Genomic DNA, 14,575 nt, shown 5'->3' with positions numbered 1-14,575 from the left:
GTTTTGGATCTGAACAGCCTAAGAAGCATCTCTCCGTTGCTAGTCTCCAAATCTTTTCAGGCTGCTAACAATGTAGAGCGTGGAGTCTTGGCTTTCTTCACCACACTGACGAGTGAGGCCTTGTGTGTTTAAGACCCCACTGGTGACACTCAGCTTCCCTATCCTTAAAGGGCAGGGAGCCAGGGTGGGCTTCACATGGGCGGACCTGCTACCAGTTGGCCTGTCTACTGTGTAGTCAAGTCCAAGAGGTTCCCGTCCCCTCCAGTCACACGGCCTCCCTGCCCAGTGTGAGCCTCCCCTGCTTCCCCACAGAGGGGCAGGCCCGGGTGTGGAGTGGAGGCCCTTGGTGCTCATCACTCCCCCTCCCACAGGAGAACAGTCACCACCACACTAATAATTTATTATAGAATAGATTTATTTACCTGAAACCATGTCTGTGCCACGCTCATTGTTACCAGCACAGAAAGAAACAAACTGATCTCTATTTACAGTCTAAAGTCAAACATGCGTTGTGATAAATTGACATTTAGCATTTTATTAAGATAAATGCATCACAATATTTGTATTGCACCAACCTGTCTACTTCTGATTTCATTAAATAAGTTACATTTAATATAGTGCGAAATAGCTGTCTACACACTCAGAAAATAACTGAAAACTGGAGGCCTACACTTTAACCATTCAACACCTGTAGTGTTTTTAATGAATTTATAAATAAGCAAACTGTACAGGGCCAATTAAAAAGTAGCATGTTCCAATGTCACTGGAGAGGAATCTGGCTACTTACAACTGAAGGCATGCATTACAATTGAATACTGTACATTTATATAAACTATGACATTTTGCAGAGAAATGTGGCGACTTGGCTGACGGCTTCCAAGTTCTTAGATAAGGTTTCAGAGCCTCATTCCTCTTGCAGCAAAGAAACCAAACTTCTCTGGAGAGGCTTTCTGATTAAGCTAAATTGTACATTTGTAATCATTATTTTGATTTAAAAGCTAACAACCCCATTGGTAATACACATTTCCTCCACATAACACACAGTGAGTTGGGAACTTTTTTACTTTTCTTTTTCCCCAACATCAATCATGCAGAGGGTTGGTAGATGTGTTGCTAAAAACGCACATGCACGCAACCGAACACCCTTACATTTCTGCAAAATGGTTTAGGAAGCGGTTACTCCAGTATTGCTGAAAAGGAAAGAGAGAGGAAATCAGCTTCATGAAATACAGGGAGGAAACGTTAGAATACCTATTTAAATAGATGAAGATCAATAGCGACAGATGAAAAGGAACATTCAGCTTGATCTTTTCAAGGTTTCAAGACCAGCATTTCTGATTTACTGTCCCTGAGGCGCCGCCCACACAGGGTAGCATCTAGAAGCACTGGCTCAGTGACACAGACTCCTCGTGTCGTCTGGCTACAGAATAAAGGTTCTGGAGGAAAATCCCATGAGGCAGACACAATCATTGCAGGTATGAAAGCAGCGAGACAGGCAAAAGGACAAGGTCTTGGTTAGTGGTGCAGAGGGTGAGGTTGATGAAGTGAGCAGCCAGTAGCAGCACAGCCTTCCTGTCCCTACCCCGTGGGCACCCGGCCTCTGGCTGCTGGCCTGCCTTGCCTAGCCCTAGAGGGGCAACTCCTCCACATCATTCTCCTCAGTAAGGGAGGGTGAAGCCTACCCTTCTTGCTAACTGCAGGGGGTGTTTGGACAATTTGGTGGTTACAGTCACAGTGCAACTGCTGCCTCTGCTCACAGGCACTGCAGACGTGGTATGCTCTGGACCTGGGCCGTGGCTAGATGCTTGGTAGACACTGAGCTAACGCTTGTGGTCTCAGATCTCCTGAGGTCTGCCTGCCTCAATCAAGGCTGAGGCTCCAGTCCGGGGGGATGTGGGAGCAGCTGTTGTGAGGGAAGTCGGCCAGATGCCCTGCTTGCCTGGGAGCTCACTGAGCTCAAGGCACGGCTTCCTCCAGAATGGATCATCTGCATTCTGCAGTAATGATTTCCCAGTTAGGTTATGTATGAGATTGTTGTTGTTCTGGGCAAAGCTCAAAGAGGCCAGGGGAGGCACAGGGTGGCAACAAGTGACACTGATGGCTGGGCCTTCAGCCACCTGCCCATCAGGAAAGAATGTGGAACTGAGTTTCAAACAAGAGCCGCCTGACAGTAGGCGCACTGTGGGGCTGGGCAGTTGCTGCCTCACTGCTGGGTGAGGGCCTGAGGCCAGGGATGTGCTAAGACCACGGTGCTGGACCTGGTCTTTATGGATTGACCTGAGGAGGAGATGCTGAAATGTTTTCACCCGGCAAAGCCTTACAGTGAAATGGACCAAGTGGCCCTGCTCAAAGCAGCAGTGGGCCTAACCCGCTCCCAGCTGTCTGGGCCAAGGGAAGTGGGTCCCTCCATGGGCTCCTCTGTGGGCGGGAGGGGTCTGAAGCTGAGAAACCATGAAGCTAGCCAGGGGCTGTGTGACAGCAGGCCACACTACACTTTTTGTAAAGGCCACTAGGTCAAGGAACTGAGTCAGGAAAAGCTGAGTTTTGTTTGCACTGAATAGTAATAGTGCAGCACTCAAGTCAGTTTGCAGCCCAGAGATGCATTCCTTGCATTTGGCCCATTCAACCCATTTCTTGTTACATCTCATGATGCTCAAACTGGCAAAATTTACCCCCTGCCCCAAATGTTCCCTGCTGGGCAAAGCAGCCTCCCTTCCCGAGAGCCACAGCTGCCTGCAAGCAGCCTTGGAGGCCTCACAGTAAGCCTGATTTGCCTCGAATACCTGGGCTCAAGCAATCCTTCTGCTGTGGCCCCCAAAGGGCTGCAACTACAGGCATGAGCCACCACATTTCCAGCCACGGAGTGTGCTTTTAAGAGTCGGTCTCCAGGTTCCACCTCCACCCCTTGAACATAGCCTTCTGAACTAAGCAGCACCTTGTCCTGCTTGATGTCTCCTAACCCTCCCCAAACTCCATCTGCATTACATCTACTGGTCATCCCAGTAACCAGAGCCTAAGTACATTTTCAAGAATATAGTCGAGGCCTCACACCCTGGCCAAGGAGTAAGTTGGTTTTTGGGCTGTGCAGAGCCATGTCCTACTAACTGTGCTTTAACATCCCCTGGAGTGATACGTCTTAGCCACAAAGGACAAGACCAAGCAAGGGGGGTGGGGGAGTGGGGAAGTGGCCTATTTAAGATGAACCCATTGATACCCAGAGTTCACTGGTTCAGTTACTTGCTTTCACTAGTTTTTAGCTTTTTAATGAACAAGTAGCAATGTTCTGGGATGATTCCTGGCAGCTGTGAACCCTCATTTTAGCACTACAGACGGCACAGCTCCTTCAGCCTGTTGGTTTGGCTGAAATGCCTCTCCCCACTCTGGCTTTTGCCTGGCTTGGGCCCTCCCGGTCATCTTGTGGAGCCGCTGTCCTAGGCAGCCTGTGGAGGTCTATGAAAGCCACACCTCCAGCCAGCTGATGCCGCACCCAAGTCACATGGCAGGTGCCACAGGCAACCCCGCTGCTCACAGGACATCAGGGAGCACAGCAGCCTCTGACATGGGGGTGGCTTATAAGTTAGTGACATACAGTTATCTCACTTGGTAGCAGTCACCTTTAGGCTAAAGCATCCAAATCCCAGGGAAGAAAATACTCACGTTAGTTGATGGATGTTGGAAGGCATTGGAGGAAAACACCACAGTTAGGACTGTTAATGACTTACACACTGTTGGTGAGACTCATCTTGAACATGCGCAAACATTGATCGTAGTAACGGTGGTGGTGGTTAGTGCCACATTCAAATAAAAATAGTTCTATACAATATGTTCATTTGGTCATGTGCTATTTACAGATTTTACAAAACACACACACACACACGCACACTTGCCCTTATGTTCTCTACACCAGGCCAGCAGAAACTTGCATAAAATGTACACCACAGATGACAATTAGTGCCTGTACATTAAGAATACAATTCCTATGACTACCTACGCAGCAGAGCAGGAGCCTTCTTCCCCTCAAGCAGAGTACAACTAAAGTTCTGAGCTAAGAACTGGAGAGAAAGTTGGACATGTCTGTTAGTCCCAGGTAAGCCACTTAAGAGTTAAAGACAAGACAGTTATTTTTCTCTGTCCATTTAAAATGTTTTATTTTTTTAAAACTAGATTGTGATGTGCCACTGAAATAGGCAATGTTGGCAAAACAATGTCTGTTACAATAAAATACATTAGACATTTAAATAAATAACCTTAAAAACTATGTGAAGGGACATAAACCCAGTCGATTGAATCTGAAACAATGTTTTCTGCACAAGCGAGTACAGGCATACCTCTCATTAAAACTGATGTAAACTGAAAAAACCATCGCAATCCTAAAGAAGCAGCCAAGCAGGGCAGGGGTGAGGTGGGGAGAGGTGGGGAGAGGTGGGGGGGGGGTGGGATGGGGTGAACGGAGGCCGAAGTGGGTGAGAGAAGTAGCAAACCAAAACAATACTGACTGAGGTAGCAAGACTCTGCTCAGTGCAGAAAAATTGGCTTATGAATAAAAATTAGACTCTGATACCAAATTAAATCCAGATCATCATGCAAAAGACACAATACATGCTATTTAGTTTTAGGAAAAAAACCACACACATTCATTTCCTAAAATCTGCTGCCAATTAATTTGCTGACAATGTCTGCTGGCTCAACTGTTTTTTTTTTTATACAAGGATGAGTATTAAACAGAACACTGTACATGCTTTTTCATCTACAAAAAAATATTTGCATAAAATAGTGTTAGTTCTCTGTACATGTCAATGGACACTTTAATTATGTGTATAAAAAAGGAAAATCTTGCCCCACTGGAGTCAGAAAAAGCAAAACAAAATCTAGAGTATGAAACCTCCATCACCAGCCAGTATGTTCATGTGAAAATTCAGCAGAAATAGACAGTTGCTTTAAACAATAAAAAAAATTAATTGATTAAGTTAAACATCTTCTTTATGGAAAACTGTCAGTCAAGACCAGAACATATCACTAAAGTTAGTGTCTGTGCTATAGACCCAGATCACCAGGGGCATTATGAGCAGCACAAACGGCCAGGAAATCCCATCGGTGCATGCCGAGAACGAGCAGGATTTGGTGGCAGGCTGCACACACTCTTTACCAGGTTCCAGGTAGTTGCGGGCCACAAACTTGAGCGTCTCGTCCATGAGAATCACGGGCAAGGAGATTTTCAGCACCATCAGCCACTGGGTCACGTTCAGCGGTGTGATCTGGAAGATGAGCTGACACACAGAGAAGATGCGTCATGCCTCCAGTCTCCCCAGGAAGGTGGCTGGTCCCCAGCCCAAGCCTCATCCAACCACTTACTGGCAAGGGTTCGACATAGAGGATCAGGAAGTGGAGTGACATGGACAGGCAGATGGAGCCCACGAGCCAGATGTTCTCCCAGGGGGGCATCCTCAGCAAGGACTGGTTTTCGGACAAGCTGCAGAGCAAGGAGAGGTGGGGGAACGTACCCTCAAAGGCAAGGCACATGTCACAGTGGTAGTAAGACCCTGTTGGACTACACTTCAGTAAGGTGGCTATTAATCCGGCACCATCCACTGACCTAACTCCACTAACTTTCTACAGTGGCAAAGCTGAAGAGAATGTCCTAATGTAGGACAAACTGAGTTGTATGTCTATGTTCTGGCATAGCAGACCCCATCTTAGTGGGTTCAAAGCTGTTCCCAATTGCCCTGGAGACATGGGCTATTTAGAAATTTCCATTTTTGTCACGGGCTTAATTGGATGGTACCATTTGTGTGAAGGGGTGAGGTTCCTTCCCTGTGGGTGCTGGCATACAGGGGTACCAAAGTTCCTATTTTTGGCCCCCCACGGTTTCTTTTAAGGAAGAACTCCAAAGAAACACAGGGCTAAGCACTCCCACTACTTCCTGGAGGTGACGACAGCTCATGCTTTTAAAACTGGTGTTGCCTGTTCTCCTTTCTTTTTGGAAGGGAAGAACTGTCCTGTGATCCTTAATCAACCGTGACTACACACAATTCCCCAGTGCCCTGGCAGCATGCTCGCCTCAGCCTGCCGTGAAGGTGCACTAACCTGTTGAGGGCGTTACACATTTCTATAGTTACTAGAACAGAGAGCGCCATTGTCATCGGGTATGGGGATTCAAAGATTGCACAATCCACGCCTTCAAAGTCCGGGTTGTCCTCTTTACACTGTAGGAAATGACTCTGCAAGAAAATCCAAATTCCTATCAGCCTAGTGTATTTTCCAAGTCCAGGCACCAACCCCATACCAAGCCTAGCACACAGACCAGCCTGAGTGCAGAGCCAGCCAAAAGGTTCACCCCAATTTCTCAGAGAAGCCCTGGTCCTTCAGAATCATCTTAGATGTAACTGTTTATCATTGGAGTCTTAAGATGATTTGACAGATACCCAAACTACAGAAAGGTCAAGGCCTCACAACACTTCTCATGTAAGGTACAAAAAGAAAAGTGACTGAGTACCAGCTGGTAGAAGGTCACTCTTGGACCACCGTCAGCAGCAATGAACCACCATGCAGCAGCACCCACGGTAGCAGCGCCGACGTAACCTGGGAACAAATAACGACGCTGATGCACTTGCCTCTGCAGGGCTCGCTGCCACCGAGGCCATGCAGGCCAATCCCCACAAGGATGAAGATTAAAGACATGGGACGGTAACGGTAACCAGAGCCTGTGGTGATACCACCATCTGCTCACGCCTGGTAGCCAGAGCAACTAGAGCCTGGTTTCTGAAGGATAGGGGTATTTCTGGTACGTAAGAACTGGATAACTTTTCCTCCAGAATGTGTGAGAAAAAGCACTTGCTCCATCCTGTGCCAACCTTTCCCCTTGCCATGCCTTCTCCTCTCAGCAGGTAGTACTTCTTTTTTTTTTTTTTTTTTTTTTTTTAAGACGGAGTCTTGCTCTCTCGCCCAGGCTGGAGTGCAGTGGCGCAATCTCGGCTCACTGCAAGCTCCGCCTCCCGGGTTCACGCCATTCTCCTGCCTCAGCCTCCCGAGTAGCTGGGACTACAGGCGCCCACCACTGCGCCCGGCTAATTTTTTCTATTTTTAGTAGAGACGGGGTTTCACCATGGTCTCGATCTCCTGACCTTGTGATCCGCCTGCCTCGGCCTCCCAAAGTGCTGGGATTACAGGCGTGAGCCACCGCGCCCGGCCTAGCAGGTAGTACTTCAAGGCTGCAAGTGTGTGTGTGTCCTCCACGTAAGGCTGCACAGTGTTGGGGGACTAGATCACACCATGACTTTTGGGCAAACTAATGCTGCTACTTGTACACAGATTTATTTGCTCCATTAGAGGGCCAGCAGCAGCTTTCTAGGGAAATGCCGTCAGGAGCTAGGGTGGAACACTGAGCAGCATGGCCCTGCCCTCAGCAGCTCCTGGGATTTCCCCCATTATTAGCTTTGAGTTTAGGAAGTTTACTGCAAAGAAACAACAAGGTGCAGCAGAGAATACACAGAATACAGACGAGGTGAATATCCCCATGTGGTAGCACCAAAAATAACAAGTGCATATACCCACTAACCCACGAATTATAATGGAGCATGAAGGCTGCTGGCTGCAAGGATGAGGCGCTACGCATGTCCAGATATGGAAGAATCTGACAAGCAGGAAGAAGGCAAGACAAGAGTCAGCATGGAGGTGTGCACAGCATGCTGCAATCTTTCTGGAAGGGCACAGGGTACATGAGCACCTCAACGCCAGAGGGAAGTGACTGGCCCAAACCCTTTCAACTCTATGCCATTGTGTGCTTTTTGAATTTTAAGTCATGTGAATATATTATGAAAACACAATGCCTTCCTATGGGATCCCAGGGAAGTGGTTTCACCTTACTTTCCCAATCTATGAAATGTGGAAGAACCAACGGCACCTGGGGTGAGGAATATGAGGGCTAAATAGATGATCTATGTATAAAAGGGACCAGCCACTGCGCAGTCCTTCTTTACTTATGGAAACAGGGACTACATTTTTTTTTTTTTTTTTTGAGACGGAGTCTCGCTGTGTCACCCAGGCTGGAGTGCAGTGGTGCGATCTCGGCTCACTGCAAGCTCCGCCTCCCAGGTTCACGCCATTCTCCTGCCTCAGCCTCCGAGTAGCTGGGACTACAGGCGCCCGCCACCACGCCCGGCTACTTTTTGTATTTTTAGTAGAGACGGGGTTTCACCATGTTAGCCAGGATGGTCTCGATCTCCTGACCTCGTGATCCACCCGCCTCGGCCTCCCGAAGTGCTGGGATTACAGGCTTGAGCCACCGCGCCCGGCGGGACTACATTTTTTTTTATCTTGGTGACAATTATCTATTCAAATCCCACCTATGAACTCTTAGAAGGCAGAACCCAGCATGAATCTTTTTTTTTTTTTTTTTTTTTTTTTTTTTTTTTTTTTTTTTTGAGACGGAGTCTCGCTGTGTCTCCCAGGCTGGAGTGCAATGGCGTGATCTCGGCTCACTGCAAGCTCCACCTCCCGGGTTCACGCCATTCTCCGGCCTCAGCCTCCCAAGTAGCTGAGACTACAGGCGCCCGCCACCTCGCCCAGCTAGTTTTTTGTATTTTTAGTAGAGATGGGGTTTCACCATGTTAGCCAGGACAGTCTCGATCTCCTGACCTCGTGATCCACCTGCCTCGGCCTCCCAAAGTGCTGGGATTACAGGCTTGAGCCACGGCGCCCGGCCATCATTCTTATCCCTTTGCACACAGGGCTAAATCTGAAAATGCTGATGTTTAATTGCTCATTCACAAAAGCGCAAGTAAGGGCAGGATGCTCAAACTGGAACTAACTGTGAAAGGACTTTAGTAAATTGGGTGTATAGTTCATCGAACTGTAAGAAGGCATCTCTGTCTTTTGCTACCCTATACAGGGATAGAAGAAAAAATATGCTTTTAAGGGATGAATTTACAAAATTTCAGATCACAAACATTTTGTTTAAACATCAGTAATATAAAAAAATTGTACTCACAGCCAATAGCCAAGTAACGGAAAAAGAGCCACCCGCTGATCAATGGTTCCTTTGGGTTCCGGGGAGGTTTATTCATGATGTCCAGATCAGGAGGGTTGAACCCCAGTGCAGTGGCAGGCAGGCCATCTGTCACCAGATTGACCCAGAGCAGCTGAACAGGAATCAAAGCCTCGGGAAATCCAAGGGCTGCTGTCAGGAAAATACTGTTTCCAATCAAGAAAAGAAGACAGAGAGCCCAAATGACTTCTGGCCACTATTTAAAGAGCATCATCACCCCCTCCTCCTCCAGAAAAATAAATGACAACAACGATTAAATAACTTCAGGTAATCCGTAAAACACTTATACCCAATTTTGAATTAAAGTTCACTTTTACTTAGTTTATTACTTAAATTCAGATGACTGAGGCCGGGTGTGGTGGCTTATGCCTATAATCCCAGCACTATGGGAAGCCAAGATGGGCAGACTACCAGAGCTCAGTAGTTAAGAGACCAGCCTGGGCAACATGGTGAAACCTCATTTCTACTAAAATTCAAAAAACTGGCCGGGAGTGGTGGCACATGCCTGTAATCCCAGCTGTTTGGAAGGCTTGAACCTAGGAGGTGGAGAGGGCAGTGAGCTGAGATCGTGCCACTGCCTGAAGCCTGGGTGACAGTGAGACTTGTCTCAAAAAAATAAATAAAAATAAAAAAATAAGCTGACTGAGATAAAGCCAACTTTTGGAGGGCAAGAATTTCACATGACTGTCTGGTTACTTTAAGCTCAGTTTCATGTTAAAGAGGATTCTTTGCATGTTGCGGCAGCTGCAGACAACCCTCCCGAGGGCCAAAGCACCACTGCTTCCATCAGGCATTTCTGTCTTGCCCACTCCCTTCTTCCAACTCAGGCACAAAGACCAAAGCTGCTGCAATCTGGAGAGCAAACTGGGAGAACTGGGCTCCACGACCCATTTAGATAAAGGCATACAGTAAGTGATGCTGTCACAGAGACCTACCAGACAACTTCCCCAACGTTGGACGAGATGAGGTAGCGGATGAACTGTTTCATGTTGTTGTAGATTGCCCGCCCCTCCTCAACGGCAGCCACTATGGTGGAGAAGTTGTCATCCGCCAAGACCATCTCAGAGGCAGTTTTAGCCACCGCAGTGCCAGAGCCCATAGCAATGCCAATCTCAGATTTCTTCAGAGCAGGAGCATCGTTCACGCCATCACCAGTCTGAAAGGGAAAGCAATGGTTGGGTCAGCCAGTTGGCATGGCACACTCACACCCCTGGGCAAAAGCCCACTGAATGGGAACCAGGAGGAAAATGAATAGAGCCGTAGGTCTCTTGACAAAGAGTTATAGAATTTTTGTTTCTTAAGTTGGTGTCACAAAACACATTTTACCTAGGAAATGTAAAATTACCAAATAAGTTTACTGAAGTGGGACAAAGGGGACTTCAAATTTATCTGTATTATCTTACTAAAAACAAAAACAGAACCTATGTGGCAGTCAAGAGGAAGTACTTGTATCCACATGGATAAATTTTAAGTAGAAAGGTGAAGATTGCAAAAATATGCAAATTTTTATGTTTCTGAGATGGAGTCCTACTCTGTCGTCCAGGCTGTAGGGCAGTGGCACACTCTCGGCTCACTGCAGCTTCCGCCTCCTCGGTTCCAGTGGTTCTCCTGCCTCAGTCTCCCAAGTAGCTGGGATTACAGGTGCCCACCACCACACCCAGTAATTTTTTGTATTTTTAGTAGAGACGGGGTTTCACCATGTTGGCCAGGCTGGTGTTGAACTCCTGACCCTAAGTGATTCACCTGCCTTGGTCTCCTAAGTGTTGGGGTTACAGGCGTGAGCCACTGTACTCGGCCAAAAAATATGTCTTCAAAAACATGCAAAAATAATATTGTCTACAGACACAAAAACAGCACTCCCATGTTTTTAATATTTTTGCTGAATTCCAACTTCAGTTACCTCTGGGGGAGAGGAGAGTACACTTACAGTATGTTTCAAAACTAGTATTTTTTTTAAAGAGAAGAAAGTAAATTTAACATAATATATCTGGATGAAAATCAGGTGAGGGGAAGAATACTGGAAATGCTTCATTAACAGCCAGCTCTTAAAGAACATCCAACTTAAAAGCAGGGCAATCCAAACACAAGGTGACAGACTGATTACATCCTCAATTTTTGGAAAACTTAAGATAAAAACACGTCTCCTTTAAAAAAGAGACTAGGATCACCAGATTGTTCCTCTGGGACTGATCTGGAAGGCCCTTCAGGGTTTTAAATGACTCTAGGATCTTCCCTGCAAGTAGCACACAACATGCCAATCACTGATTCACTGAATTCTAGAGAAAATACCCAAATCATGACAAATTCCAAATTAGGGAACTATGACAAAAAAATCCAGTGGTCAAAATTAGAGTTCACTGTGTGCTTGTGTAGCCCGAGTCACCTGTACATGTTCAAACATGCTCACCATAGCTGTAATCTCATCAAAAGACTGAAGAAATTCTACAATTTTAGATTTGTGGGAGGGTTCAACTCGAGCAAAACAGCGGGCGTTCAGGCAGGCATCTCGCTGGGCAGAGGGGTTGAGTTCATCAAACTCCCGGCCTGTGAAAGCTTTTGACGTCACATCCTCATCCTGCCCGAAGATGCCGATGCGGCGACAGATGGCCACAGCAGTGCCCTTGTTGTCCCCAGTGATCATGATGACCCGGATGCCTGCTTGCCGGCATAGCTTCACGGAGGAGGCCACCTCGATTCTTGGAGGATCCAGCATGCCCACGCAGCCAACGAAGGTCAGATTGGTCTAAAATAAGAGCATCACTTTAAATAAAAGTGGCGAATTCTAGGTTTTGTCCCCCAGTTTGAAAAATGCCCAGTTAAACATTGAGACAGGCTTCTGCATTTTCTTTTTTTTTTTTCTGAGGCGGAGTTTCACTCTTGTTGCCCAAGCTGGAGTGCCATGGCACAATCTCAGCTCACGGCAACCTCCGCCTCCCGGGTTCAAGCAACTCTCCTGCCTCAGCCTCCAGTGTAGCTGAGACTACAGGTATGCTCCACCACACCTGGCTAATTTTGTATTTTTAGTAGGGACGTGGCTTCTCCATGTTAGTCAGGCTGGTCTCGAACTCAGGTGATGTGCCAGCCTCGGCCTCCCAAAGTGCTGAGATTACAGGTGTGAGCCACTGCGCCTGGCCAGTTTCTGCATTTTCTTTTTTTTTTTTTTGAGACGGAGTCTCGCTCTGTAGCCCAGGCTGGAGTGCAGTGGCCAGATCTCAGCTCACTGCAAGCTCCGCCTCCTGGGTTCACGCCATTCTCTGGCCTCAGCCTCCCGAGTAGCTGGGACTACAGGCGCCCGCCACCTCGCCTGGCTAGTTTTTTTTGTATTTCTTAGTAGAGACGGGGTTTCACCGTGTTAGCCAGGATGGTCTTGATCTCCTGACCTCGTGATCCACCCGTCTCAGCCTCCCAAAGTGCTGGATTACAGGCTTGAGCCACCGCGCCCGGCCAGTTTCTGCATTTTCTTATGAGGAAAAAAAAAAACAAACCACTACACTCCTGTTACCAAACCATTCTTTAACTCTTGTGCTATTCTGAGCCCACTATACCAAAGCTTCTTCATTTTGTTCACAGCTTTAGGATGTCACATCCTTGATCTTAAAGAATTCTATTCTAAGCAGAAAAGTGGAAGGAATCTCCAACTTGGACCTTTTGACCTTCAGTAACTAATGAATATTCTAGAAATATCCCCACTTAAAAAAAAATCATGATTTAGATGAGCTGCAAAATGGGGTTTACAAGCTTATTTAAGCTCATCTTGATTATTCTACTTTGAAAATATTCTACTTTGAAAATAACAGACTTTTATGAAATTATTAACTATGTATGTTTGAAGCGGCAATCTAAATTTTAAGGGTGACACAGCTGGCATGGAGAAAAACAAATAACCACACCTCTTTCTTGGCAAAAGTGAGAACTGTTTGACCTTTTGCTTGAAGGAGTACTGTTTAAACACAATGAATCGTGCCGGGTGTGGACAAAGAAACTTTTCATTAGCTAACCTCATATTTAATAAAGTTGGCAGAGTCTTCAAGGTGCATTTCTTCTCTTCTCAGTGGGTTGTCGTGAGTGGCCAGGGCCAGGCATCGCAGGGTGTCGCTGCCACTACCCCACTCTCGAATGACAGACATGATCTTCTGTTTGACTCCAGAGGTCATAGGAACCTTAGTACTTCCAACTCGAATGTGGGTGCACCTGTCAATGACACCTTCAGGAGCACCCTGGAAATGTTACAGATTTAGATCAACAATTTTGTTTTACTGGTTCACCAGGATCTTAACCCTGGTAAGAACATCTCAATTGCAATCTGCCATACTTGCCTTCACAAACATCTTGCTCATTGATGTCCTGCTTGGTTTATTTGGTGTACAATAAACCGACATTGACTTTCTGTCACGTGAAAACTCGAGAGTGAATTCCTTTTTCATCAGCTGTTTAATGACCTACAAAGGGAACAAATATGGAATACTACTGGGTGGCAATTTCTGAACTTTTTTACCTAACAAACAGTAAGCACCTATTACATGACAGATGCTAGGGATATAGCAATAAACAAAACGGACAAGTTTTTGCCCTCATGAAACTTGTCCCCTATTTTGGGGGAGAGAGACTAAGATGCAAAAGTAACACAAGTGCTATGGAGAAAAAGGGAAGGGGGAGAAAATTTGCGTGTGTACAGATCATACTGTTACCTAAAGTGGTCAGAAGACAGTGACATTTTAATAAAGATGGCCCCATGGGGCCTGAAAAGATGTGCATGAACCCGGTGGGTGGTGGTGAAAACCCACCAGGCAGAGAACGGGAAGTGCAGCCTGGCAAGTCCTGGAATGGTGAAGGAGTGCCAACGTGGCTGGAACAGAGTTTACATGAGCAAAAGGTGAGACAGGTAATGGCAGAAGACGGTAGAAGCAGGTCATAATACTTCAAAAGTCATTATGGGGCATTTGGCTTTTATGACAAGTAAAAAAGGAAGACAATGGAGGGTCTCAAGCTCTAGTTGTCAAGAATTGGCTGAAGGTGGTCAGGTGCAGTGGATCACCCGAGGTCAGCGGTTTAAGACCAGCCTGGCCAACATGGTGAAACCATCTCTACTAAAATTACAAAAATTAGCCAGGTGTGGTGGCAGGCGCCTATAATCCCAGCTACTCAGGAGGCTGAGGCAGGAGAATCGCTTAAAGCCAGTGGGGGCAGAGATTCTAGCGAGACGAGATTGCGCCACTTCACTCCACCCTGGACGAAAGAGCAAACTCCGTCTCAAAAAACAAAAGAATTGGCTGAAGGGAGACAAGGAATGCCATTCAGTACAATGACACTGACTTGAACTAGGTAACATCAGAGGTGAAGAGATGGCCCCAAGCAGAGCTGTCCACCAGAACTTCTGAAAGATGGCAGTGCTGTGGCCACTGTTCATGTGGCCGTCACATGTGATGGATAAACACTTTAAGTGAATATGGCTAGGGCACCTAAGGAAGTGTTTTTAGGTATTCTAAGTAGTTTTTTTTTTTTTTAAAGTATTCTAAGTAGTTTTAGATAGCT

The 14,575-nt window shown here is 46.6% G+C and overlaps 1 protein-coding gene across 4 annotated transcripts in view; it reads right to left on the bottom strand.

Annotated features, from left to right (window-relative positions):
- Nucleotides 1-397: 397 nt before the first annotated feature.
- Nucleotides 398-14,575, bottom strand: part of ATP2A2 (ATPase sarcoplasmic/endoplasmic reticulum Ca2+ transporting 2) — a 71,966-nt gene continuing 57,788 nt past the window's right edge. The window contains exons 12-22 of one of the 4 annotated variants that reach the window (XR_010579591.2): nucleotides 13,360-13,482; nucleotides 13,042-13,260; nucleotides 11,451-11,786; nucleotides 9,979-10,199; nucleotides 8,987-9,189; nucleotides 6,494-6,579; nucleotides 6,085-6,218; nucleotides 5,353-5,470; nucleotides 5,147-5,267; nucleotides 3,658-4,052; nucleotides 398-1,190 (exon numbers count right to left, since the gene is read on the bottom strand). Coding sequence is in view for 2 of the 4 variants with exons in the window: in XM_015431518.3 (XP_015287004.1) it covers nucleotides 4,033-4,052; nucleotides 5,147-5,267; nucleotides 5,353-5,470; nucleotides 6,085-6,218; nucleotides 6,494-6,579; nucleotides 8,987-9,189; nucleotides 9,979-10,199; nucleotides 11,451-11,786; nucleotides 13,042-13,260; nucleotides 13,360-13,482 (1,581 nt within the window). In the remaining 2 variants the exon portion in view is untranslated. Of the gene's footprint in view, nucleotides 1,191-3,657; nucleotides 5,268-5,352; nucleotides 5,471-6,084; nucleotides 6,219-6,493; nucleotides 6,580-8,986; nucleotides 9,190-9,978; nucleotides 10,200-11,450; nucleotides 11,787-13,041; nucleotides 13,261-13,359; nucleotides 13,483-14,575 lie in introns of all 4 variants that reach the window. The other 3 variants (XM_015431518.3, XR_012420622.1, XM_005572235.4) reach the window with 3 other exon arrangements.

This window comes from Macaca fascicularis, chromosome 11, assembly GCF_037993035.2.
Source record: "Macaca fascicularis isolate 582-1 chromosome 11, T2T-MFA8v1.1".
Classification (NCBI taxonomy): Eukaryota; Metazoa; Chordata; class Mammalia; order Primates; family Cercopithecidae; genus Macaca; species Macaca fascicularis.
Note: the sequence above shows the minus strand (reverse complement) of the source record. Positions and strands in the feature narration are given on the sequence as shown.